Here is a 27,892-nt window from a genome sequence, read left to right on the forward strand (position 1 = left end):
TAGTAAAGGGCAATAAAACTTAAAATTTTAAAAAATATTATTTTTTTTCTTGTACAAAAAGCAGATTTAATAAAACTAATTTCACAAGCTAAGTTCCAAAAAGGAAGGGGGGGGGCAAAATCATCAGACACATCAGATGAGTAACAGATTTATTTATATACAAAACTGTTTACAGCAAGATTTCTGAATCAACATTGACCCATAGGGAAATATTGGTGTTCAGGTGTACGACACCTACACCCAAGGTGTCAAGTTAACAGAAGGGGGTAAAAATACTTTTAAGAGCACCTTGAGTCATGAAAGGAAGCAGATGAGGGAGTTTGAACAACAGTAAGGCACAAGACACAGCATCACCAGCTTCTGTTCAACCATCGTCATCAATTTGCAGCTATTCATTCAGCACAGCACTTGATAAAAAGTTACAATTAACCACTAAAGGTACAACATCGGGATTATGGGGAGAAGCTCCACAGTTTGTCACGTATTCATAAGGCTACAGATTCTATGAGGAAAAACAAAAAAAACACATCATGATTAAGGACCTCAAGTATCTGACTGCAACCATGCAAGTCCACAGTTTGAATTCAGTGGACTGCATACCATACTGACTTGGCTTTATCGAACCCACAGGAACCATCAAATCAAAACCACCAGATCAAAAAAGATAATGATAATAAATTCTAAGCTAACTCAGGCATTTTGCCACTTAACCTTACACAATGTTAAAAAGTATTTAAAAAAAAAAACCCCTCAATGTTCATAATTAACAATGCACATATATGCATAAACTCTACTTAGGATATTTAAGAGAGCAAAACTGCATCACTCAAGAGATAACCAATGATACCAAAAACCAATTTCTAAGATTAAATTTTTATTTTTTATTTTTTTTAAAAAAAGGCCATAAGTGGTAAATAGCAAAGATCTACTCAAATCTATCCTAAATCTCTCTGAGTGCTGTCCATAACATCTTTATTACAGTTAATCAGAAATTAAAATGTAGAAACAATGACAGTCTGTTTATCAGAACCTAAGATGTGAGTTGTCAAATATTTGAATATATAACAGACTTCTCTTGTCATAAAGACACAGCCCCACAGTTCATTAGTGAAAGGTACCTGAAGATGAGGAGACAAAGTTATTACAGTGAGGACTGTGAAACCACAGTGGGATATCTAATGTACAATGTCAGTATAGGCTATCCAAGGAAACCCACCATTTGTAAGAAACAATGACACTTTAACACCACATTTAAAGCAATGTGAACTGAGACTCTGCATCGATGCCAAAAAAGACCAGCTGAAGTAATACACCAGTCCTCGGAAAGACCATTAACCAGCCAATCACTGGAGAGTAATAAGGCATATGCCAGTGATTTCTCAAAGATTAGGGGGGAAATGATGCAATCAACATGAAGCAACAAATCTGAATGTCTAATTTTGTTTTCCGAGGATTTTGTTCAACTCAAAAAAAAAAAAAAAAAAATCAAGATTATGCCCAGACGTAGCTTACATTTCAATATTGGAAGGTGGTGTTCATCGAAGATGCTGCTTTGTTTAAAACAGAGTTTAATCCTTGTCTTAGAAACTTCTGTCTCAGTTTCTCAACTGTCTGAGCAGTTGCTTTGCTATGTAAATTAATCTAACATCACAATGGAGCAGAAAAGTTCCACCGCTGTGTCTTGGTGTCGGTGAGGTCACGATTGGCAAGCTGGTGAAGTTGTGCCTCCTGTCTTCAGTAAGTTAGCTTACTGATGTGTTGGATACACTTTCACATCACAATGCACTTCTTCTCCTCTGGGGGAGCATTGCCATCAGCTTTCTCCATCTCCAAAATGATCCGCTTGAAAACCTCCACAGCAGTCTGCATCGCAAGAATGTTGCCATTAGAGTGTTAATGTTCTCAGAAATTAATGTGGACTCGGCTAGCATTCAGAGTTAGCATTCAATAAGATATTTCTCACTACCTCGTTTTCCTTGGCAGAGGACTCCATGAATGCAGCACCCCAGGAATCAGCAAGTTTTTTTCCCTCCTCTGGCTTGATAACCCTGAAAGAAAAAAAAAAAAAAAAAGAGAGAAAAAAAAAAAACAACAAACAAAAATAAATACATAAAATATTAGATTGTTTTTTTTTTTTACTTGAACTGCTAAAAAAAACAAAAAGGTGCCATTGGTACAGTTACCATTCTACTAAGACATATTTTTACACTTTCCGAAATCTGGATTACCTTTCCATATGGAGATCTTTTTTGTTCCCTACAAGAACAGTTGGGACCCTAAAAAGACAAAAGCCTGAATGTATTAAGCATAACATAAAAAAAAAAAAAAAAGAAAAGGGAACAAAAAGACAGCACAGAAAATATTGAAATTTAAAGAACCAGCTAAACTTACTGAATCTTCCCAACCATGTCTAGCAGTTTATCATGTAGAACCTGCACAACTTCAAAACTGAACAAAAAGATATTTCAGCATGTGAGACACTGATCAGACAGTAGAGTTAACATACATCCTATGTATCTATAATTTATCATGATAAACATTTTGTACAAAAAAAACCCTAAAACAAACAAAAACAACTACAGCCTGGAAAATTATAATAAAGTGGATTTGATTGAAAAACACTTTATGACAGTAAGAAAAAAGAGAATATAACATGACTGCAAAAAATAAGGGTTAAAAAAAAAAAAAAAAAAAAAAAAAGACTACACTTGTGTTTTCTGATTAGTGTATTATCAGCTTCCCTCGGAGGCTATATCTGAAAATATGTCAAATCACAGTGTTGGTATGATTTTCTAGAAACATAAAGCATGGCAGTTGTAGTACAAAGAGTCTGGAAACCTGTGCTAGTGTATCCAAAATTAGTCCCAATCATCAACTCACCTCTTCATGGAAGTCACTGAATAGACAAGGACATAGCCATGGATGTCCATTGAGTGGGATTGTGGAAAAATTGAGTACTCATCCTACAGACAAGGGCAAATAAGACATTTGAGCACATGTTATGACATGGGCAAATTATCAACTGAAAAACAAACGCTCGGCGTTAGTTTACATATTAACATAAACTACTTACTTGTCCAGCTGTATCAACTAGCTGAAGATTGAAGTCTTGACCATTCACACTGACCATTTTGTTAAAGGCTTTGTTAAAGGAAAGAAAGGTGAACTAGTTTTACAATTCACTATATGCAATCAAACAGGAAAAAATGTCTTTGTTGTAACACTGTACAAAAAAAACAAAAAACAAACTAATGACAAACTTACTGTTTTCAATGGTGGGGTCATAGGAATCGACAAACTGCCCCTCCACAAACTGTATTGTAAGGGATGACTTTCCTGAGCGTTAAAAAATAAAATAAAAACATAAACAAACATTATGCAGTTAGTTACAATTATTCTGAGACATGATTTAAACAGCTTGTGCTTGTTGTTGATTTCTTGATCGTTTAAGCCTTTATACTGTAGATAAGTAATTTTAACACACTACAAATCCAACAAATTCTGTAACCTGGTCAGGAATTTAAGATGTATTGCCACAGTAAATGTTTCACATAGTTATTTTAATGTCCAATTATAGTCCCCCTGTGGTGTCTAGATAAGCTAACATGTTTTAAAAGTTAGGTAATGAAAGCAAAGGATGGCTGGCAAAAGGTGGAGGACTGTTCTTCTGATAGGCAACTGCCTCGAGTGCCAGTGTCCTGCAGGTTTTAGATATCACCCTTTGTCAACGTACCTGAATCAAATGATTAGTTCATTACCAGGCCTCTGGAGAACTTCAGCACATGTTGGGGAGGTAATTTAGCCATTTGAATCAGCTGTGTTGGATCAAGAACACATCTAAAACCTGCAGGACACCGGCACTCGAGGCCTTGAGTTGCCTACCCCTGTAGACGTATCTGCTATACAACCATAAAAGGCTGACATGTAGCATTCCTATTGGGTTATGTTCTGTTACAGCTATAAACGTTTTATGAGTATATACAAATTTTATGTAGGCATGTAAATGAATTTAGAATTATAATTTATCTAAGTAATGATGTGATAAAAGTTTTCACAGTGACAAAAAAACTGATATTTCTCTGTAAAACACCTGCACATATTATAGTACAGTTTCTGAATCAGAACTGTAGATTATTTAATTATGGACATACAGAAAGAGAAACGTTTTTAAGTGCTATTTCAAAAGAACACAGTTTTAAAGGAAGTACTGTACAAAGTCTTAAATCTTAAAGATACTAACAATTAAGTAAAATTACATGTATATTTCTTTAAATACCAGAATTTTTACTTTTTTAAAAAAATTTCTAATTAGGTAATTAGGTTTAGTTTTCAGTTAGTGGGTTTGTTCATTTCAGTTTGGTTTTTATTATTTTAGTTTCATTTTTAGTTTCTGTGACAAATACTGATATTTCTCTGTAAAACACATGCACCTATTATTATACCGATGCTGATTCAAAACTGTAGTTGACTTATTTGTAGACTTTTAGAAAGAAACTCTCAAGAGTTTTGTTTTGTTTTTTTAAAACAACAGATTTTAAAAGGACACACTTTACACTCTCCTTTTTAATACAGACGCCGACACTTGTATAAACAAAAAGTCACTAGGCCACAAATATAGGTGAACAACAAATTATGGCGCTTCATTGGTCACACAATGAGGTTTCATAATTTAAACTAATTTAAATAATACAATAAAAGGTTTATTCTTGTTGCAGATTGAGTTTCTTAAAATCTGGACGTTATGATTGACCTGCTAAACTAGAAGTTTGGAGCACACATTACTTGGCACTCCACCAGGGTATCCCCGGCTAAGTTTATTTTCACCGGTCACCTTTCATCTAGAAACGTGTGGATACAACTGTACAGCAACACTGGTTGACTTGAAGGTGCTTTAGTAGTTAATGTAGCAGAGAAAAAAAGAGCCCTGAAAAACAAAGGTAAGCTAGCGTTACTGTTGTACTTCGGATACGCTCACAAGGAAAACAAAGCCAGGACGTTAGCCTGTTACCCAAGCTAGCTGTGCAAGAGCTCGAACCTGTACTCACCTACAGACCGGTAACCTATAACGGCGATCTTTCTGTATTTCGGTTGAGGCATTGTAGTGAAAAACGGTGTTGAGTAGGTCTTTGAAAAATGTAGTACGCCACCTATATTTACTATCTAAGCAAACTTTTATCGCCACATTCGTCTCGCGTCACGTGACAACAACAAACTTTTTCGAGCCGCCGCTCGAGTTCTCCGCTGGGCCTCAAACTGGAACTGCAGAGTTTAGCTACCGTAAATACAGCTTATAGTCGTATAAAACTAAGCCCCTGCCTTCATCCAGTACATCATCGATTCTGGTGGGTATTCTGAAAGGATGTAACTGTCGTTTCAACCCAAAGTGGAAACGGGGGGGGGGGGAGAAAAAAAAAGCTGGTTCAACGCGGTCGCTGCTATCTGCAAGTCAAACTGACGGAAACTGTCATTGTGTAAGCACACCGTCGTAAAATCAGCCCACACGTCAGAGCGGCACGGGCCGTTTGCACAGCAGAGGTCACTCTTTGTACGTCCCAGCGTGTGCGTGACCACCATACTTACTTTTTTTAGACTTTTCCAGACCGACCTTCAATGCACAGTACCCGGAGAAATGTCAGATAAAGCAGTGTTGATTTTCCAAGTTTCAGTGCAGACATGATTTTTTTAGACTTAGGGGGCATTCTACAATTGGGGGACAATTTACTTAAAAAATAATAATAAGCAATAAATCAAAGGTAAACGTTTTATGAGATATATTATTTGTTGTGTGCTATGCAATTTTAAAGATATTGTGTGGAGAGAGATTTGTAAGTAATTTTGGACCCGCTGAAGTCTAAAAGAAATTACTGTCCTGAGTAATACATACTCAGGACTGTTTAATAATATTTCATATGTTTTTAATAAATGTTTGTAATGTTTATTTTATATGTATAGTACCAGAGTTGCATATCTGTGCTAGTTTTAGCGTTTTCTTGGAAAAAGATGTCAGCTGCAGAATGTGATGTAGTGTGAAAGTCGAGAATGAATGTAGTTATTTGGGTAACAGGTTAAAATGACACTCAGAAAAGATTGGGGAAAAATATGCCAAAGAGGACTGACTTTTGGTCTAGCCATGGTATTAGCACATGTCAACTCCTTTATGTCATGTTGCTTACTTTTTTGTCTCTTCCTTTTCCAGGCCAAGTAGGTTTCAGGAAGTTGATTGCACACACGCTGTGGGAAACAATTTGCAGAATATAATTGTTGTTCTTTAAAATATGTTGATGTTGAATAAATGGTTTAAAAAATATAAGGGACATATATGGATGAACAGAAATTGTGGATTTATATCTTATTTTAACTGTTATATTTGACATGGTTACCAAGAAGTTGGGATGAGAGAGGAGGAGTTATAGGTTTGGACTATTTAATTAGTTTTTAGGGAGGTTTTTTTTTTTTTTAACATTTTTTTTTTTTTTTTTGATTCTTAATTCAGTTTAGTTTCAGTTAGTTTCATAGCAGGTTTGACCATTTGAGTTTAGTTTTTGTTGTTTGAAAATGTTCAGATTTTTTATTTATTTATTTAGTTAGTCAGTTTCAGTCTTTGTAAGTATTGTTTGGAGGGCATATGTGAGACGCACGATTTAGGAAAACTAGTATAACGTTCAGTCTTGTAGAAATCCAAGGTCTCAATAAACACATCCACCAAAGTGTCATCATAAGGAAGATTGTTTCCACCACTAATTAATTTTTTTCCTGTAAGTTGATCAGGCTATCTAACGTGAAAATTGGAGATAATAACTTGACATTTTTCACTTACTTCTTTTTGTTGTCGTTTTTCTTCAGTGGCAGAAACAAGCCTTAATATCACCACACATGTTGTAATAACAAATTTTACCAAACCAACAAATACTAAAACAACATTTCCTCTAAATGTTTTATTTCCTTTTGGTTTTTTCACAAAATAATTTCAGTTACTTTTAATTTTTTAAATCTTTTTAAAATGCATTTCATCAGCTTATAATGTATTTATTCAAAATATGAATCTCAAAGATAACCGCTAAAGGATATCATTTTAATACACTGGAAAAAACCACACAATTTACCTTTTGTAAACACAGTAGAGTATGTGGCAGGAAGAGAAAAGTACCCAGCTCTGATCCACAGCAGTAGTGGGAAAAGTATTATGATTCCTTGCTGAGTACAATTATCTGTATATTAATGCAAAACACATTTAAAAACAGTCTGATGGGAAGAGGAATCACTCATTGCTGGATCAGTGACTAAAACCTTTGCCCAGGTCTTTAAAACCTGTATGAGCACCACCAGGAAAATGTGCAAAAAAATTAGTGCCAGTGCCAGCTGCCACAAACATATATAATAAAACTGAAATAAAAAGAAACGTGTATTTAATTATTTATTTAGGCTTGGTTAAACAATGCCGCAGCGGAATACATTTATTTGAGTGACTTGTTTATATGTTCAGCTGAAGTCATAATCATGTTTAAAAAAACCGTATTCTCTAACAGTGAAGATGCATATCTCACCATTTAGTTATTTCGTTTAAGACAAGACACGACACACATAGACAAGGACTGGGAATTGATGGTATGAACCATCAGGAGCTGTAAAGAAATCTCTCTCCAGAAGAATGCAGTCCTAGGAGCAGAAAGCATACTGCATAGAACCCACAGGCTTGGGATCTTAGCATCTGGTGTGTGTTAACACAATGCCATAATCTTCCCAGGAGTGGATGTGCTAGCAAATTCACGCCAAGGTCAAACCATGCAGTGCTCAGAAAAAATGCAAAAAAACCCAAAACCTAAGACTCACATCTTGGACTCCATATTCCTCAGTTAGCATGTAAATGATAAAGTTCATGACAGTACAATTAGAAAATGACTGAACAAGTATGACTTGTTTTTAAAGGGTTGCCATGAGAAACAATCTTCTCTCTTAAAAGAATATAGCAGCACAGGTAAGGTTTGCAAGGTTACTTTTGAAGAAACCATGAGGCTAAACCATGAGGGATCATATCTATTAGAGCTATTTTGTTTTATTTTGTAACTTTGTAAAGTATTATATTATTTAATTTAGTTTAATTTAGTTTAGTTAGTTAATTATTGATCTCACTGTCTTGGAGCAACTGTGGCCACATAATTTCCTCAGGGACTGATAAAGTATTCTGATTCTGAATGCAAAATACCACAGCTGGAGAAAACCAAACACAACATTTCAGCACAAACACCTCATACCAACTGTAAAGCACAGTGGTGGAGTGGTGTTGATTTGGGTTTATTTTGCAGCCACAGGACCTGTGTACCTTGCAGTCACTGAATCAACCATTAACCTCCTCTGTACAGCAAAGTATTCTAGTCAAATGTGAGGCCATCTGTCCGGCAGCTAAACCTTGACCAAAGCTGGATCATTCAGCAGATCAACAATCTCAAGCACAGCAGCAAATCGAATGGCTGAAAAAGAAAAGACTTAAATTGCAGCTATGCCTCTTGAACGACTTAGTCAAAGCCCAAAGTCCAACTTTATTGAAATGCAGCAGCAGACATTAAGAGAGCTGTGCATAAATGAACGCCTGCAAAGCTCAGTGAACTGAAACAACGCTGTAAAGAAGAGTGGGCCCAAATTTCTCCACAATGATGTCACACAAAAGTCTCACAAAAAACAATTACTTCAAGTGATTGGTGCTAAAAGATGGCTATGAAAGCTATTGAATGATGGGGTGTGCTTAGTGCTTAGTTTTTTACACAGCACTGCAGAGTCATGTAAAGACTTTCTTTTTCACATGACTATAGTGAACCAATTTCTTTAATAGACAATAGTTAGCCTAATTTGTGATTTGTAAAGGACTGCTACTATCTATCTATCTATCTATCTATCTATCTATCTATCTATCTATCTATCTATCTATCTATCTATCTATCTATCTATCTATCTATCATACCTTTTTGATAAAAATCTTTTCTTACAGGTAAATAACACAAATAAAGTTTAACAAAGAAATCTTGGGCTATTTGTAACTAAAAGTGGTTGTGTTGAAAATATTTTTAATTTAATATTTAACATAAATTATTACAAATTAATTTGCACGCTTGCTTTATGAGCCGGGTGATGGTTGTGCAATTAACCAGAGCTCTGGGAAACGGGTAGCTGTTGCTGCGTTGGAGATGTAACCCGGAAATTATTTGAAGCTGGAGGTAAACCCTGCCGGGAGATGCTGCTGTCATAATCAAACAGATGAAAATACGGAATAAGCTCACTGAAACGGCCCTTACAGGGAAAGGTAATTTAGTAGTTACTGGACAACTGGGCAGCTTTAAAACTACTGCTTCTGTGGTGTTGTTTTATACAAGTCAGCTTTAAAGCTGCTAGGGGAGCAGGCCAACAGCTAGCGGGCTAGCTGTAGCATTGTGGCTGGCTGTGGGTGCCATAGCAACCGTTTAGGAAACACTGGCAGTAGTGGCTAGCTCGTTAGGCTAGCGTTGGTTTGTTATGCTAGCGTTAAACACGACGCCGAGGAGTGTCCAAGTCAGCCCTAGTTAATTATTGTCACAAGTCAGCGCTATCTACTCGCATCGCCGCGCATGTTACTTAATTCCAACTTTGCTCCGTGCTTTCTAGCAAGCTGTCGGTGATGGCACACCGCCGTAACGTTAAAGTGTTAAGTTTAGCTAACTTGGCCAACGGTAATTTCCATCACATGCAGTAGGCTAACGTTAGCCGCCAAGGCCGTAAACTTAGGTTACCTCAACGCCACCGTTATGTAAACGTTTGCACCGTTTTTTGTCGTTTATTTTCTCAATTTCCGATTTAATCTTTCTCATGTTAGATTAGCGCAACTTTAAGTCAGTTTAGCAGCGTTGTCATGGCTCACCTCAATTGTTAGGGAGTCTTATCTGGGGTTGGTAAGGTTAGGTACGATGCTGAGATTAGCTGCTAGTTAATTATTTTTCTTGCACGATTAATCTTATTGATAGCAACAGACACGGATTTGATTTGATTTTTTAAATTGTTGTTGTTATAAATGAATGGCCGTTCTTGCACCGCAACAACAAATTAACGATAGTACATCTTAGTTAGAAAATTAAATGTGAGCGTTTATTTAGTTTTTTATCCCTTTGTTAATTGAAAGGGGTGTAGTCTAACGTGCTGTTTACAATCTAAGCCACACCACAATTACTTGATTTCAGAAAATGTCACGTTCCGACCTCAATCTGCAATAATTCATGTTTAAAGAATTAAGCGATTGTAGACAAATGGTTAGGTTTGTGTGCGTGAAAGAGAATTTATGTTTGTCACAAATGTCTTTTCAGTATTCAGTCTGAACTAGTATGGATGTTGATGACTGCAATGGACGGTCTTACATATCAGGTGCAGCTCTGATTTATTTAGTCACCCATATATACTTACCTTCTAAATTAGGCATGTTTTTTTTAAATGATATATCTTATTTTGGTTCTTTTTTTGGCAGCAGGTAGTGGAGACTCTTCATTGGAAAGAGAGTTTTCTGGAGCTCTTGGAGGTCCAACAGTGAGCACCCCAAACAGCAAGGAAAACTCTCCCAGTCGCTCCCTCAGTGGTCAGTGAGAACTTATAGCATCTTCATTAGTTCCATCTATATGAAGCTTTTTATTCTCTCAGTGTGATTGTCAAATTTTTATTTTCTAATCTAGATAAATATTTTTATAATCTTCTTCTCATAATCAGATTATGTTTATACATTAATAATATGAATTTTAAATTAACTTACTGGAGCAGCACTATTCACCCTACAGTGCTGGGGAAAGTATTTTACAGCATTGTGAACTACATCCCATGATTTCCCACTTACATGTTTAAGATCGCCGAACAAAATTTAAATATAATCCAAGCAAATACATTATATAACATATATAACTGCAATCAAGCATTTGTGATAACTAGCAGTGACTCTTTCACATTGCTGTGGAGGAATTTTGGCTCACACATCTTTGGAGAATTGTTTTCAAAATGTTTTGAAAACACTGTTGGGTTTTCAAACATAAATGACCTGTTTAAGCTCATGCCAAAGCATCTCAATCTGATTTAAGTCCGGATACTGACTAGGCCACTCCAAAATCTTTTTTTATTTTATTTTTTATTTTTTTTTAATTTTTAGCCAGTCTGAAGTAGGCTTGCTGGTGTGTTTCCGATTATTGTTTTGCTGCATAACACAAATGCGCTTGTACTTCTGTAGCCAACTCCATTAAAGTGGAGTTGTATAGTGATGAAGACCCAGGTCGGAGTACTGAAGATGAGCGAGGAGAACGGGTAGAGGAAGGAGGTCCAGAGCAAGGTTCTGAGGCTGTCACAAGCTATATAGAGCTCACCAATTCTGAAACTATGCCAAGTGGAGCCACCAGACTGCCAAATGGAAAGCTCAAGTGTGACATCTGTGGAATGATCTGCATTGGGCCTAATGTGCTTATGGTGCACAAACGCAGCCACACAGGTGATCAGTCAGTTGAGTTTGGATAAATATAGAGATGGTATCTTTGCTTGTTATTAATGAAACTAGGTCAGATGAGGGGGGAAAAAAAAAAACATCTTGGAATTTTATAGAAAATCAGCATTGTATACAATTGATGTACTATATTGACTTAAAAAAAACCCTTTGAGGTATAGTTGCAACTAACTCAAATTTTTTGAAATAGAAATTATGCTTAAGAGGTTGAGTTACCAAGTTTAAGTTTTCTACAGGTGAGCGACCATTTCAGTGTAATCAGTGTGGCGCGTCCTTCACTCAAAAGGGAAACCTACTCCGCCACATCAAGCTGCACTCAGGGGAGAAGCCCTTTAAATGTCCCTTCTGCAGCTATGCCTGTCGAAGACGGGATGCACTTACCGGCCATCTTCGCACTCATGCAGGTAGGACAGATTCAAGCCCGGTAGGTGTTTGTGTGTTTTTTGCTTCAGTTTTTTTTTTCCATTGTAGTGTACAAAAACAGTGAAAATGCTGTATTTCCACTTGTTTTACCAGTGTCTTCTCCAACTGTTGGGAAGCCGTATAAGTGCAGCTATTGTGGCCGTAGTTACAAGCAGCAAAGCACTCTGGAGGAACACCGTGAGCGCTGTCATAGCTATTTACAGAGTCTGGATTCCCAGCAGCCAACCAGTGCACCAAATTCAGGTATGTGTTCATAGATATAACTTGCACAGTATGGTGTTAAAGAAATACCAGCCTCCTAAAGGGAGTGTAGTAGCATCTAATGTAGACATGTAGTTTGCCAGCTTAGCAAGTTAACGCTTAGAACCCACTTTATCCAAACCGGAATTTAGGCAAACACAAATAGAAAATCCTAAAATAAAAGTAATAATAGTTTGTTTATACTCTGTACAGGAGAGGAAATGAGAGAGCTAGAGTTTATACCAGATCCTCTACTGCAGCCATCCTCAGACAAGATGGCATTTATCGATCGGCTCGCCAACAGCATCACCAAACGCAAGAGATCCACGCCACAAAAATTTGTAGGTGAGCATTTGGTCTCAGTGTGGACGGTTTCAGGAAACTCAGAAAGCAATAATCATTACTTGAATTGGAATACAGCATGAAGTAAGACAGAAATCTTTTGTTGTGCTTATATTACCAGCCACTATAATTTTAGATATTCAATTAGCACACAGTATTTATTTGGTTAGGAAAGGTCTGAAAGCTGCTCTCAGTATAGTAATCTAACTGAAAAAAGAAACACACAAAGAAAAAACTAAGTTTTGAGCATCTTGTAAAATTAGGAAAATAACCAGCATCATCGTAAAATAGAGAATGTATCCAAAATGCTGACTGTCATTGTACTGTATTATAAAGTCATATCTTTCTGTGTTGCAGGGCAGAAGCACATACGCCTCAACCTTGCAGATACACCTTACGAGCTCACTGCTAGTTTGGATAAAGATGGAGACATGCACCCAGTGGACCTTGATGCCCCACACTTTACTGGTCTGGGAGGAGAATATGTAGGTGTTGCAGGTACTGGAAGAGGAGGGGTATCAGACACACTCAGACCCTTGCACCTTCCCACCAGTCACTCTTCAAGTTTATCAGAACTCAGGCTGATTCACAGCTCCAGTCATGCTCCTGTTCCCCTTGGGCCAAGGTTAGATTGCACAGGGGCAGGAGCTGGCCTGGGAGCTGTGGGTGTTGGGAGCAGGGAGGCAGCAGAGGGTCACGAAGACCTGCCTCCGGGTCGAAATCACGCCCCTTCTCCTAGCAATGGCTGCCAGGATTCTACGGACACAGAAAGCATGGCAGATGAGCCTTACAACAGCTGTGCTCCGACTCCGACTTTGTACAGTAACAACGGCCATCACCTCCTCCACTCTAACAACCATAACCCAGCACCTCCACCCATCGCACACCACAGGAGTCGGGGCAGACACAGCCCCAGTCATGCCAAAGACGGGGAGGTGAAAAGAGAGGATGGAGGCCATTCTGCTCTCCCTCCTCCCACACATGCTCCAACACCGAGCTCACCTACGGCACCCTCTTCTACCTCCAAGGAGACTTTTCGGGTTGTAGACGGGGAGGGGCGAGCTGTGCGCTCTTTCCGCTGCGAGCACTGCCGCGTGCTTTTCCTGGACCATGTTATGTTTACAATCCACATGGGTTGCCATGGTTTTCGGCAGCCTTTTGAGTGCAACATCTGTGGCCATCGCAGCCAGGATCGCTATGAATTTTCTTCGCACATTGTCCGTGGAGAGCACATCTTTGACTGAGAATAAAAGGACAGCCTGCTGCCCTTAGTTTTTTTTTGGGTTTTTTTTGGTTTTTTTTACACTGAGAATGGGAACTGGTTGAGTTTGGTCTGCACAAAAGCAAAAGGCATCTGTGATGGTGTGAAACTGATGTTCCTAACGACACCGACACAGTTGGCATTAGTGGAAAGTTCGTGTATATGTTTAAAGAATTAGAGTAGTAGTTGCTTTCTGTCCACTTTTAACAACAAATCTATATTAAATTATTAAAGTAGATGAAGAGCCAACACTTTTTCATCCACAGATGTGCCTTGCTCTAAAATTCAGAATTTTAGCTCTGCTGCACACATTATTGTAGACAAATCTGACTTTTGTTGCTGAAATCTTTCACCCCTTGCACACTTTAGCAGAGATGAAAGAAAATGCTAAATATAAAGTTTGTAGGCTTGCAATCCCTACAGAATTTTTTTTGACACCTTCTAAAAGCACTTTTTCCAATTAAGTGATTCTCAAACAGACTTTAGGTTCGGCCAGGTTTTTTCCTAGCCCGGGGTTGATTCTGTACAAGTTTTATAATGCAAAGTAAAGTGCAGACCAAACTTAAAAACCAAGTCCAAGTCATGTAGACTTTAATGTTTGAGGGGTTGTCATTGGAATAGAAATGCACTTTGGTTTCAGTGTGAATGGAGTGAACAGAGTGTGTGTGTGTGTCTGAGAGAAAGGAAAGCTGCAAGATTGTGTGTGATTGTTTTTGAAAGTAAATTTAAAACGTAAAATGGAAAATGAAGGCCTTTATTCCTGTGAGTGAATGCCGTGTTGGAAGTGTATGAATTGTTTTCCTTTTCTATTACTGCTTTTGTTGCACTGATACCTGCCAGAATACAATGACTATATTAAACTATTTTATAGAATACATTAATGACCTGCACATTTCTCTGAAAATGTGAGGAAAAACAGGTGGAATGTTTTTCTCACTAGGAACAGGATTCGAGCATCACTGCCACAACTTGAGAGATTACCGAAGGAGGTTAAGGTGTTTGTTTTCTCCCCGTACAAAAACTCCCTCATACTGCAAACCAACAATAATAATCAACAAATGTGCTTATGCTGTATTTAAACATGATTTTGGTGTTGCGTCATTTTCCCGTGCCTTTCTACACGTTTCTGACCAGACTGAAGGATGTGAGATATAAAATCATTTCTGCCTTGTAGTTTGACTGTAGCTTTTTAATCTATCTAACAGAAGTCTGGCTCCCCCCACCACCCCCAACAGTTTTATCAGCAAAGATCAATTCTGATGCCTGAGCAATGTTGATGATGATGAAATGTGCATGGCTTTTGAAACATGCTGCTATGACATGGGTGTGCAGTAAATCAGTAGCACTTCACTACCGTCCTCATGGGTTAGAAACAAAGAGTTTTTTATATATATATATATATATATATATATATATATATGGAAAAAAAATATCCTGTCTTGGTCATTTGTGTGGAAATGAAATGTGAAGAGAAATGTGTCAGCTTTTGGTTCTATTTATTTTCATGTTAAAACAGCAGAGATGGTTGTTGTAATCAGTCTCTGTGAGTAATTAGTTTAACACAAGCACAATACGTTTATTGTTGAGAAGGATGCTTTGAATTCTAAATTGCAGACTTGTGCACAAAAATTAAAACTTAATTGATGTTGACTGTAGCTAGGGTTTCTTTTCACATCCTCAACAACAACAAAGATCAATCTGGGACACGGTGACAGATTTACCAAAGATACACAGAAATTTGCAGAGAAGACTGGAAAAACAGTGACTCTAGTCAAATTCATCAAGTAACTTGATCCCATTAGTTTTTTTTAAGTTCAGACAGTGTCTTATTGAGTAAAGTTTCCCTTGCAGTTATAACTGGTATTTCCTATTTTCATAATAGATGCCCAAGAAATATTACTTCCTGTAGAACCTTCACAGTCAGATCTAAGCATATTTTGGGTCCTGTCAGTGTTTGAGAATACTGAACTTTATCTTGACTTATAGTTAAAACAGCTTTCTGGATGTTTTGTTCTACAAAGAGAAATAAAACAGTAGTAATCATTTTTAAACTGTTTTTAAGATCAGCAGTACCGTGGTTCTCTATAAGCACCAAATAATTTCCCCAATGCTGAGCCAAAGAACCACTGTTTCCTACTGTTAAGCACTTTCCCCTACTACAGTGGCAAAAAAATGAAAACATAAAGTAAATAATATATTTGTACATAAAGTATAAGTTACAAGAAAACCTCAAGGTGTTCTTGTTCTTTTAATAATGCTGTTATTAAAGCCTTGATATATTCAAATGTTCTTCTCTTTGCAGAAGATCTTTGAAAATACATGACATAATGTTCAGCTTGTTTCATTTGATGGTGGATTAATTGTTACAAGTGGATCTACATTTGTTTGGTTATTGTTTCAGTCCTTTATTGTCAAAGCGCAGTAAGGTGATCTGGTTGCCACTCTAGTAACACAACCTAAACACATTTTAAATTTTTGTTTCTCATCAGGTTACTTTAATATTCTAATCATCTTGCCTTAATTTGTGAGCAGACTGTTAAATTAAGTTGGGACTGACGTTAGTTTGCAAATCAGAATCTGAAAGTTTCTTGGGAGTCTAAAAATCTACAAAACATTTGCAGTAACACCAAAGCTAGCAGTGTCACTTCATATCATCTTACACTGTGTATATTGTCATTTAGGCCCACGTGACTTTTCTCCAGTTGGTGTGACGTGCGTGAATTGGGTTGTTGCTGCTGTGCCTTCAGCTGGAGGTCTTAAATGTGTTTTATGTCTAAATGGTTCAAATTTATTTTCAGTGTGAAACTTTATGCTGTGTTAGTGCAAGAGGCTCCATGTTTTGAGTATACCTCGACCCACCACTCAGTGACCCTGCCCAAAACTAGTCTTTTTTTTTTTTTTTTTTTTTACCAACAATCCATTAAATACTAATTCATCAAAAGGACTTGGGTAATGCTACTTAGGAGCCAAAGAAAAATACTGAAATAACTTAATATTTGATGTATCCAGTTTTGTTGACCTTCAGTGAAATATTGTACAAAAACATTCAAAGTAAAAAGGTTTTACTCTATTCAATGGTTCAGTTCTTTGACAGAATTTGGATATTTAATTAACAAGTTCTGCATTATTAGTGGAGCAAATTCACCATTAATTCATGTGTGCTACAATGGTAATGTGCTTTTAAACCTGATGCATGTGGTACCAATGCTGTTTGCTCCTCAGCTTACACCCAGCCACCTTTATGTTTTAATCTTAAAGACAACCAAATAAACAGTCTACTCCAGTTTTAGCCTATACTTACAAAAATAAACTCCAGCTTTGTGGTATTCCGTGTTTTTAAACTTTCCTTGTTGCACTTTGTTCTTTTCAGTTTTTCTAACCTGCATTTCCCTGCTCTCCAAGTGGTCTGATATCGCTTTAAGTAACCGCAGAGCGTTTTTAAATGTATCATATGTAATTTTGCATAATTTGATCTTAAGCTACTGTTAGTTTTGTACTGTAAAAAAAGTTATTCCAAATAAAATATTTGAGCAGTTTGTCTTTCCTACGAGTAAACATCATTCAATTAATGAGCTTCACACGTTCATGTTTTTGTAAAGATTTCTCCATTTATTTGTCAGGTTTACAGCATTTTCAATTTCTGCTTTACACGGGCTTCGGAGGAGCTCTTGGTGCACCAGCCTGTAAAAGAGAAACATTCTTAGATTAAACAGGTGTAACCACGGATGGAACTTTGCCCAAATTATACTTGTGTTCCTGTTATTAGTAGTGACATTATCTACCTAATTAAGGTGCTATACAAAAATAATTCTAAACACTTAATGGAGCTACACAACAGGAGCTAAGAATTGTGTTTAAATAGTACTTACAGCAGGCCTGAACCTGGGTGGTGGGGTGCGGTCTTTCCTGGCCTCACAGGAGCGGTTCCTCACCACCTTGCTGTGGATGGCACAGCTGACACAGTAGTGCAGCTTCACATAGAGCTTGGGCAGAATATATGCTGCAGAGTGGACAAAGGTACAGATGAGTCAAATCATCGGGATGAAAAGGGGGTTTTATGAAATTAAGTACAATACAATACACTCACAGTCGAAGACGCTGGCCTCTGAGATGTCTCTCACGGCTGCCGCCTCCACGATATTCCTGATCACAAACTTCTTGATGGCCTTGTCCTTGGGGACGCAACGGGCACAGTTGGTGCAGCGGATGGGCTGCACATGCCCACGGCCCTTCTTAGCACGACCGTTGTTCCTCCTCTTCTTGGTCTGCCAAAATACAATAATAAGGGTTACCAATGACAAAGTAAACCTGAGTAAAATGTTAAAACAGAGGACTACATTAGGCAGTCTCAAAAATTCAGCTGTGTTAAGGTGGAAACAATTAACAATCACAAGAATATATCTGCTTTCCCCCTTGAAATCCCACATCAGCACTGGTTTCAAACCTTTTCACCACCACCCAGCCACACCAGTTATTAACACTGGCCACAAAGCAGTCGCTTCAAACTGACGGTCTAGTATGAATGAAATCTTTATTATATTAAAAACAGCAGCTCCCTGACGATTTCTCAGAGTATTACTTGACGTTCACGTTTACTATAACGTCTCAACGTTAGTGGGAACCCCTTAAACTGATGCACGTGCAATTCAGTTGCACATACACGTATGAACTAATGCCATCAATCACGAGACATTTAATCATTATTGAGTTTTGTACAATCATCTATCAATCTATCACTCTTACACAGTACGACTGACTCAAGTCACGGTTGGGGCTTACTGAAAAACACATTTTTAACCATGAACTGTTATATTTTATCGGTTGCTTTGTCAATCGCTGTGATGTGGCTTTTCTTTTTAGCCGCATCTGTTAGCTATGTTACAGCCCAAACCTGCACCGTCGTTATCCTTTGCTAGCACACGGAACACATGCACAAAATGGCTAGCGTGCTAACGGCTAGCATTAGGCCCAAACTCATTTTTAATCTTCCAGGATGACAGTTAATATCAACTCTCAGTTTTGTGACTTACACGTGGGATTAAAATACCCAAAGAAATGCAATTATGTGCCACTAGTCGACTGAAACATAGGTTTATTCTGTTTTCACGATTCGGCCATCAGTGAAACACACTCACCATGTTGCACGGGAAGCTGGAAAGAGGACCGGAAGAGGTTGCACCGTGAGAAGTAGTGCGGATGCTCCGCCCTCTAAATGTTACGAACAAAACGACAAAGTCCATTGATGTCTTGCTTTACTTTTCAATATTTGCAAAAGAAATGTGGCTATTGTGCACTAGGCTGAAACAAAAGCAAAAATATTGATTTTTTATGGGAAATAACAAAAACAACAACATTAAATTCGCGGAGGGATATCAAAACGCGCATAAAACTCCACGCGTCTCCCGAGTGAGCGGAGTTAACAGTTAAGGCAATGCTGGAACGGCAAAGGCGGTGTCATCGGCCTAACCGGTTATTAAAACAAGCTCACCTGCGACTAAAGCCCGTTAAAAACTGGATTTGTCTAGCTAAACAACAGGTTCTAATTGTTATTGAAATGAGAGTCAAATAAATCAATCACATTATCTCTCTCTATATATACATATGTATGAATATATAAAACTTGGGGTTCACAGCAAAATGGCCTTTAAGTTCACTATATAAATATCAGTATGGATAATAACACCAGTACCTGAAGATATTTTCTTAATCTGACAGCAGAATTGTATTAAATGACTATGTTACATCATTATTATTATTATATTGTATTGTATTATTATACTGGCACACTCTTTCTTTTCCAGGAAACAGTGTTTAACTAGACCAAAATGGGCTGTGTAGTTGCAATAAAGCTACAAGACATTATGAGTCACTGTGCTTAAAGGACAGTGTAGTGCTCAAAAGAAAAGCAGGGGAAATGCTGATAATACCACATTAGAATAATTTTCCATGACTGTATTCTGATTAAGGTCCACATGACTCTTTTTACAACTTAATCTTGGGGTTTCATGCGAGTTATCTTCAAAAAGGAAAAATGGTCCAATTTATTTATGGACTTATTAGGTGATGATCAGTACCGCAGAGAATATCTCTTAGTGGCACACCACAATTTGGCTTTTAATTAATGTGTCTTTATACATAAGCCTATTCAGTGGACATCTTTCAAAGCTTCCTGTCCTTTCTCTGTACACAAATGAGCAGGTCCTTACAAAAGAGAGTCTGTAAAATATTTTCAAACAAAAGGCCCAAATAAAAAAAGGTGGTTTAAACTCGCTGTTGTTACATGAGGATGTGAAGCAGGTGCTTCTAAACTGTCCCTTTATGCTTCTTCTGGTGAAATAACTTTTAACAAATTATGTTTTTTTTGTAATAAATAAACATCTAAAAGTCTGCTGTTCCATTGGTTTACAGCTTACCAGTTGCCCAAATTAGTATTGCTATAAAGTAAATGTGATCTTTCTTTTCAGTGACTGAACTGTAGGAAATTTATCAGGATTATGACAGCCAACTCCCTGGATGATGATATGATGTGTGTCTGGACACATCCACTAGATACTAATATTTGACCTGTGAGTCTTTGCTGTTGAACTTCAAAATTAAAATACCTTTCTTATTAATCCTACCCACACACTCCACTTTTCTATTTCACTGTATTTGCTGTTCTCTGCTCTCTCAATTGCTCCCAAGATGATTTCCACCTGTCAGATCAACGCAGGGCAGTGCTTCTGTATGTATGTTTGAAGCTGGCATGCTGTATGGACTACATATACATTTGATTTGAGATCTGAATACAATGTGAGCCTAACCTCCTAGAAAGAGCCTGTTCAGATACAAGCACTGTCAGTTTCAGGTTCTTCACCTGTAATTTTCTGTTTGTCCCGAGAGGACACTTAGCACATAACAGCCTTTAAAGTCTTGGCATACCAATGAACAAGGACCTACTCTAAATCCATCTCATCTCAATTCAACACAAACACAAAGAACAAGTTCAATTAAAAAAAACATTTATTTAAATAGTTCAGTGATTTGTCCTTATTTCTTCTTGTTCTTCTTATCCTTGGCCTTCTTTTTGCTAGCCTTCTGGGCACTGGCCTTTTTGTAGAGGTAAAGTCCCACCAAGCCCAGCAGAGTGGGCACCAGGGCCAAACACACCAGGGGGAACACATCGTTGACCATTCTCTGCCACTGCGTCTGCTGTGAGAGTGAAATCACCTCCACCTCGAACTCCAGAGCAGCATTACCTAGGACAGATCCATATCACAGTCACTATTCTGCAAAAAGTTTGTTGTTTATGATTATATGTTACATGAGTCAGAAAATAAAGGGGAAAAACATATAAAAGTTAACTGGAGAAACAAAAACAAAGCAATGAAATGCTTCCACGCAACGCAGTGCCTCTCTGCATATATTTTCAGAAATGAACTCGGAAGAATCAAATCAGGACACATCAGAAGATATCGTTTCCCCCATGTAGCAGAAAGGCTTAGACAGGGGGTGCAGCTCATCCTCAGGGAATGATCAGACTCTCTCAGGCAAGGCAAGGCAAGTTTATTTATATAGCACAATTCAACAACAAGGTGATTCAAAGTGCTTTACAGAGACATTAAAAAACAAAAACAAATAAAAAGCATGATTAAAAATTGATTTAAAAAAAAACAGTCGGTAAAATCAGAACAACAGATAAAATCAGTAGTTAAAATGTAAGTTTTGAAATTTAAGCTTAAACGTGTGGATTTGGTGTTTTATTCGAATGCAGCTGAGAACAGGTGAGTCTTCAACCTGGATTTAAATAAACTGAGTGTTTCAGCTGATCTGAGGCTTTCTATCTGAGTTTGTTCCAGATATATGGAGCATAAAAGCTGAATGCAGCTTCTCCGTGTCTGGTTCTGACTCTGGGAACTGATAAAAAACCGGATCTAGATGACCTGAGGGATCTGGAAGGTTCATACTAGGTCAGGAGGTCACTGATGTATTTTGGTCCTAAACCATTCAGAGCTTTATAGACCAGCATCAGAACTTTAAAGTCTATCCTCTGACGGACAGGCAGCCAGTGTAAAGACCTCAGAGCTGGACTGATGTGGTCCACTTTTTTGGTCTTAGTGAGGACTCGAGCAGCAGAGTTCTGAATGAGCTGTAGTTGTCTGACTGATTTTTTTAGGTAGACCTGTAAAGATGCTGTTACAGTAATCAAGCCTACTAAAGATGAATGCATGGACTAGTTTTTCCAGGTCCTGTTGAGACATCAGATCTTTTATTCTTGATATATTCTTGAGGTGATAGTAAGCTGAAAGAAAAGCCACGAGTGATCGCCTTTATCTTATGGTAAAACACTTCTACTGTGATGATGAAGGCCTTCAGTTACTAAACCTCACTGAAACAGACCACTGATGGTCAGTTCATGATTTATGGCATTCACAAATTTAGCTGCCCAACAGTGTGACGACTATACCCCATCAGCCTATTATGGCTGATGGGTAATAAAAGTACATCTTAGAAACCTGGTATTCAGATGTGTGGTGGAACAGCAGCTTACTAAGATGCCTCCTATACTTTTTTTCCTTTAATTTGTCAAGTGTTTATCTACATATATTTTACTGGACAAATGATCTCTTTTTATGGTGTTTTGATGATGGTGCCAGAGAGTGTGGGCACGTCGCTGCAGAAATGTGATTCCTGTAAATCATTAATTCTTTAATCAAACTTTGTATGACCTGTCATCTTGTCGTCATAACTATGTATAAACTTTTAAATACGGGTCAGTATATATTTAATGTTTAAATACTGTATTTTGTATTTATATTTCTGTCAGAAGTTTTTGCATCACGTGAGGGAGTATTGTCTTAATTTTGTTATGCTTGCATAATTATAATAAAGACTCTTGAATCTCCGTCATGGAAACAGTTGCTTTTGCTGTTTTGTCATTCATCTGTCATCCACTCAGCATTTTTTTTAACAGATCACCTAAAGCTGTAGTCCTGGAACAGACTTTGCTGGATTTGACACCCATAGAGTTTTCCAAATTTGCCTTTATATTGTATATACATATGGAAATATGATATTGATTTTATATTTGTCACGCTGCCATGTGCTGTAGGATATTTGTAGTCTATTACCTGGAATTGTTGGAGGGTAACCTTTCTTTCCATATGCGAGGTGAGAGGGAATAGTGGCTTTGATTTTCTGCCTGAATGAGAGAACAGAAACATACAGGAAGCATTCCTCAGATTCACTTCAAAACTATCCACTTTGGTATTTCTGATTTGTGACGGCATGCATCGTGAATTAACTGGTTTGCTATTCACTTACCCTTCACAGATGCCAATCAAGCTTTGCTCCAGACCTGATATGAAATTTGTACAGAGACATTCGATCAGTATAAAAAGCATGTCCACCACTAATTATGCAATATAAGCTAATCAGTCTGACAGAGCTGCTCTTAAGGATTGTCATTTGTTAACTTACCAGCGATGACTGTCCTCTTCCCCAGCTCGACAACAAGAGGATCCCGGGACAGAGATGTGTCAATCACCTTTCCATCCATCAGTTTACCCTGAAAACATTCAACAGGAGGAGTGAGGTGGTGCTGAGAATTTTTAAAAAATGCTGAGAGATTTCAGTGGGTGCATATTTTACAGAGGCAGGTTTGAGTTTAAAGAAGCGTGAAAAAGTGTGAGACACTGTCTTTTTAACCACAAAACACATTTATAGCTTTAAAGATAAATACAAGAAGTCATTCAAAATTTGCAGAAAACCTGAAGTGTATATATATATATATATATATATATATATATATATATATATATATATATATATATATATATATATATATATATATATATATATATATATATATATATATATATATATATATATATATATATATATGAGAGAGAGAGTTATTGATGCAATAAGAAGACAACCTCACTTGGTGAGTTTCTCAGATGTGGATTAAGTCTATGCCAACCCTGAAAAGATTTATAATTAACTTCTCTATTGCAAAAAGTTCTTCATCTAGGACTCGTCTTAATCCATGTCTGGGAAAATAAGCCACAGCGCTTACACCTTAAAGGAAGGTCCTGACAGTTTTGTAATTCACTGTCTTGCTAAGAGTTAGATGAAAAGACTGATTGCCAGGCATGTCTGTGGTTGGATTACCTTGGCACTAAGACGGGAACCAGGAGGGAGCTAACGGAACAAAATCTGCCTTCCAGCTTTCTACACATCCACAACCCATCACTTACAGATGTTAGAAGCAAATTTTGTTACTTCTGACAAAACAAACTAGCTCTTATTTCTGTTTCCAGCTAAGCAAAGCTACTGTAGCTCCAGCTGGTTATCTAATAAATATATAAAGCTTTTATGCAACTTTCTGCAAAAAAATCACCATATATTAGTTTTTATAATATAAATGTTGGAAAAGGAATGACCAAATATGAGTCAGATATGAGCAAAATATTTCCCTGCAGCAGATTCTTTGAACACACTTTCATTTAAGCAATCCTGTGCCATCTGTGTCACTTGAGTCCACAAAGAGCTAAATCATGAAGCGTTAATTAACAATTAAAAAGCACTCAGAGTCTAATTGAACCCTTAATGAATGTCTTTTTAACACCAGCTGAACTAGAGAGGTGCAAAACCAAAATGTAAGTTTGAAGATTCATAACAAATAAACATGTTTTTCATTTGCCTAAACTGAGTAACCAGGGTGTAACAGCGTAGCAAATGTTTTATTCTCTATTCAAACTGTCTAATTTCTTGTTGTATACAGTTTTATTTTTATGGGTATAACAGTGATGCTTACAGTTTCTAGTTTTTGTGCTTTTATTATTTGTCTTTTTCGACATTTGTTGTGAATTGTTGCCACCTTTGAAGCACAAGATTTTTTTTTAACTTCTATATAAATGATATTTTTTCTCATTATCTGTATTTTTTATTATCTATTCATCCATTTCTTCCACTTATCTAATTCAAGATGGCAGGGAGGGCTGAACGCACCTTGGATAGGTTGGCAGTCTATCACAGAGCTAATACAGAGAGACAGATGACCATTCACATTCACACCTAGGGGCCAGTTTAAAGTCACCACTTGACCAACTGCTGCCGTAAGATGGACCGGTGTTGGAGGAGCAGTGGACAGTGATCTCAGAGATAGAAGTAATGGGATTTTGATAAACTGACACAAAATCAAGACCATGTAAAGTTTGTTGCAGCCATGTGTCCCACTGCGGATATTATGCATCAGCACTGGTAGCACTAATTAATTGCCTGTGGACTGTGGGAGGAAGTTTGAGTACATAGAGAGAAAATGCAAATGCCACACACACTGGATGTGAACCCAGAATTCCCTGTGAGGCATCAGCAAACTAACTAATTTTTATATTAATTATTACTCCAGATGAAAAAAAAGAATTGCAGCAGTTAAATTTGGACTTCTGGGTTGCAATGGCAAAATTATGTACTTTAAAAAGCCGATTTTACATATTTTTAGCCACTTGAAATCTATATAATTAATCAGTAAGTTTCTATATTCAGGTTGAGTGGCAAAACTACGAGCTGTGGTCTTGGTACTGCTACTGCTGACGTGTTGCACCGCCCCATCGTTACACAGTAAAATCAGAGTGGATCTCCACATAAAACCACATTTAAAGCACACAGTGAAGCACTAGCTGACGATCAGAGCCGTTCAGTTCGCGGCAAAGCCTTTGTTTTATTCACGTGTGTACGAAAATGCACAAACACAGCGCAGGTCCACATGGTTCACGCAGACGGTGCCACATAGACAAGAACCGCGCACGCACTCAGCTTCTCTCCTCGCAAATCTCAGTGAAGCGATACACATCAGCAGCCGTGGACTCACCGTGTAGTGGATCTGCAGCGTGTCTCCCATTCTGGAAAGCATGGAGCAAGTTTCGGGTTTCACCTTTGGTCAGAAGAGTTAGCTGTTAACACTCATGCATCTTTGTGGCTGCAGTTGTGTTAGAGCTGCTGCTATTGCATTGTAATACTCACCAAGGTCTCCACCTGCAGCTCCTCGGGGGCGTCATCGTGGTCTACCTGCGCGAGTCCACAGGTGAAGACTGCGAGAAGGAGCAGAAAGACGCCCGTCCTCATTGTGAACTTCTGGGAAAGAGATGCCATCCGACAACAACAACTTCCGTGTAGGAGTCTTCTCCACTCATCAGCAGTGCGAAAGAGAGTGAGAGAGCCGTGCCCGTCGACCTCTGCGTCCAAAGTGGCTCAGCGCCAGGTAATGCTGATGTGTTGTAACACTGTAGCGATAAGCTCTAATAGCTGCTGGACGCCGTCCCAACACCTGGGTCCTCCAAAAGAGCCCGCCTCAAACATTCCGCATGCATCCCATCAGGCTGCCGTGGGTGTCAAGCGGAAACTCTGCAGAGGCGCTGGGGGGCGGTGCTGCGCAGCTTCTGCACGGCTCTCCTCCTTCACTGTGTGGCTGCTCCATGCTGGAGAAAGTCGGCGTGCTGAGGAGCAAACACCCCTCCGCTACAGACGCCACGTCGATGCTAGTCTCCCTATGCCCTCCGGTTTAGACTGCAGGAAACGTAAGTGATGGGTAGTACCCAGCTTTAGTCCGGAAGTGATGTAAAATAATGTATCGTATTAGAAATCTTCTAGAAAGTCTTTGTTTTGTTGTTTTTCTGAAGAACAGCATTATATTTGATTTCTCAACCAATGGTCAACTGATCATCAGTTTTCTTTTTTTCTAAGATGCCCCGCTCTTAAAGGTACAGTGGGTAATTTTTAGGTTATTTAATAGAAAAGAAATCAATGTTGTAGTCATAAACACACACTGATGTGTGTAATTACGTCTTCCAGCAAATTGAAATTACACATGGGAGCGGGAACTGGGTTGTGATGTTGCTTTGCCATCTTGAATACAAGATGGACATCCATGTTCTGCTTAATGTTTTATATATGTGGCTAAAGACCGGCCATGTACTAGTTCATTCTGTTCATCTGGACGTAGCGTTTTTAGTGGGAGAAGAAGTGTTAGGTCATTCATCCAAGTGACTCCTTCAGTATCAGCTGACTGCACATTTCCCCAACCTTATAAACAATACATTTACATATTGAATGAAACTAGCAACACTAACGAACAATGGGCTGTGAAGTCAGTTTCTTGATCAATAATATCCATATTGTCATGACCATTGCATTGATCAGTGACCACTGACAAATGGCTATGAGTACTGTTCAGAAGGTTGGGGAATGGCTGCAATCACAACACTGTAAGATGGTGAAATATGTACCCTCAGGCCCCCTCCTCGATTCAGAAATGGTCTTTCCCTTTTCACGTGGCCTCCTTGACTCCCCACTCAAACCAGCATTCCTCCCTGTCCAGGATGTGTACATCCTCATCATTGAGTGTCTACTGGCCTATAGGTGTAAATAGACTGCGGAGTTTTGGCCTGACGAGTTAGCTCTTGTGTGTTGTGCCATCCGCTTAGCCAGAGGTTGTTTGGTTTTCCCCATGTATAAATCACGGCAACCCTCGTGGCACTTAACAGCTTACACTATTTTACTCTGTTTGTCCTGGGGGACCCGATCCTTGGGGTGGACCAGTTTTTGGCACAGCTTGTTTTGGGGTTTGAAAACCACAGAGATGCTGTGTTTAGAAAAAATGCGTCTCAACTGTTTCAATACTCCTGACACATTAGCGAAAACCCTGCCAGCAGCCTCATCCAGATGAACAGAGGCACCTTTGTAATTTAAAGATCATAAATTGATCTTTCAAGCTACATATAACCATTTAACATTTGTACATGTGTTTTTTCATAATCTCTTTTTTATTGTGTCTCCCCTCCCTCATCTCCACCACCTCTCCTCCTCAAGCCTCATTTCCTGAAAATATGTACGAACATGCTTGTCAGCAGCAGACATGTGACCCCACCCTCTAAGGACAGCTGATAACGAGCCGACCAAACAACAGCAATAGTTGCATCTAAGATAAAATTATGCCAACTAATGTTAGACTCAAGTGTCCTAAGAATCACACTTTCCTTCTGATAAACAGTTTCATTACATTCTCACATTGTATGAGAGTTTATTTGGTGTTTCAGAGTCCAACAATGTTATCTCCACTTCAAAGTAAGTTTCACTAACGCTGGCTAACA

General features: G+C 38.2%; 4 protein-coding genes across 9 annotated transcripts; 1 reads left to right on the plus strand and 3 right to left on the minus strand.

Moving 5' to 3' along the window:
- Positions 1-135: 135 nt before the first annotated feature.
- rhebl1 (Ras homolog, mTORC1 binding like 1) lies at positions 136-5,489 on the minus strand. The gene is made up of 8 exons (XM_084928328.1): positions 5,046-5,489; positions 3,265-3,336; positions 3,074-3,141; positions 2,881-2,963; positions 2,392-2,448; positions 2,229-2,276; positions 1,967-2,048; positions 136-1,863 (listed from the first exon to the last, which is right to left on the minus strand). Exons 1-8 carry the CDS (start codon positions 5,095-5,097, stop codon positions 1,771-1,773), a joined length of 555 nt encoding a protein of 184 aa, XP_084784454.1. The 5' UTR covers positions 5,098-5,489; the 3' UTR covers positions 136-1,770.
- Positions 5,490-9,163: 3,674 nt separating this feature from the next.
- LOC146387019 (zinc finger protein Eos-like) lies at positions 9,164-17,296 on the plus strand. Of its 6 annotated transcripts, none has more exons than XM_084928329.1 (8): positions 9,164-9,295; positions 10,326-10,383; positions 10,484-10,591; positions 11,228-11,482; positions 11,731-11,898; positions 12,011-12,160; positions 12,371-12,502; positions 12,857-17,296. In XM_084928329.1, exons 2-8 carry the CDS (start codon positions 10,344-10,346, stop codon positions 13,741-13,743), a joined length of 1,740 nt encoding a protein of 579 aa, XP_084784455.1. In that variant the 5' UTR covers positions 9,164-9,295; positions 10,326-10,343; the 3' UTR covers positions 13,744-17,296. The 6 variants fall into 6 exon arrangements, with proteins under 6 accessions (XP_084784455.1, XP_084784458.1, XP_084784460.1 ...); XM_084928332.1 differs by having other exon boundaries at positions 10,487-10,591; XM_084928334.1 differs by lacking the exon at positions 9,164-9,295 and adding an exon at positions 9,376-9,698 and having other exon boundaries at positions 10,487-10,591.
- Positions 17,297-17,346: 50 nt separating this feature from the next.
- On the minus strand, positions 17,347-19,001 carry LOC146387020 (small ribosomal subunit protein eS26). The gene is made up of 4 exons (XM_084928335.1): positions 18,896-19,001; positions 17,848-18,025; positions 17,630-17,760; positions 17,347-17,441 (listed from the first exon to the last, which is right to left on the minus strand). The coding sequence occupies exons 1-4, from the start codon at positions 18,998-19,000 to the stop codon at positions 17,406-17,408; spliced, it is 450 nt and encodes a 149-aa protein (XP_084784461.1). The 5' UTR covers position 19,001; the 3' UTR covers positions 17,347-17,405.
- A 1,743-nt stretch (positions 19,002-20,744) lies between these two features.
- On the minus strand, positions 20,745-26,690 carry fkbp11 (FKBP prolyl isomerase 11). The gene is made up of 6 exons (XM_084928340.1): positions 25,767-26,690; positions 25,615-25,677; positions 23,220-23,307; positions 23,064-23,097; positions 22,871-22,941; positions 20,745-20,998 (listed from the first exon to the last, which is right to left on the minus strand). Exons 1-6 carry the CDS (start codon positions 25,893-25,895, stop codon positions 20,790-20,792), a joined length of 594 nt encoding a protein of 197 aa, XP_084784466.1. The 5' UTR covers positions 25,896-26,690; the 3' UTR covers positions 20,745-20,789.
- Positions 26,691-27,892: the final 1,202 nt, after the last annotated feature.

This window comes from Perissodus microlepis, chromosome 5 (genome assembly GCF_051167445.1).
Source record: "Perissodus microlepis isolate ML-2025 ecotype Zambia chromosome 5, ASM5116744v1, whole genome shotgun sequence".
Lineage (NCBI taxonomy): Eukaryota > Metazoa > Chordata > Actinopteri > Cichliformes > Cichlidae > Perissodus > Perissodus microlepis.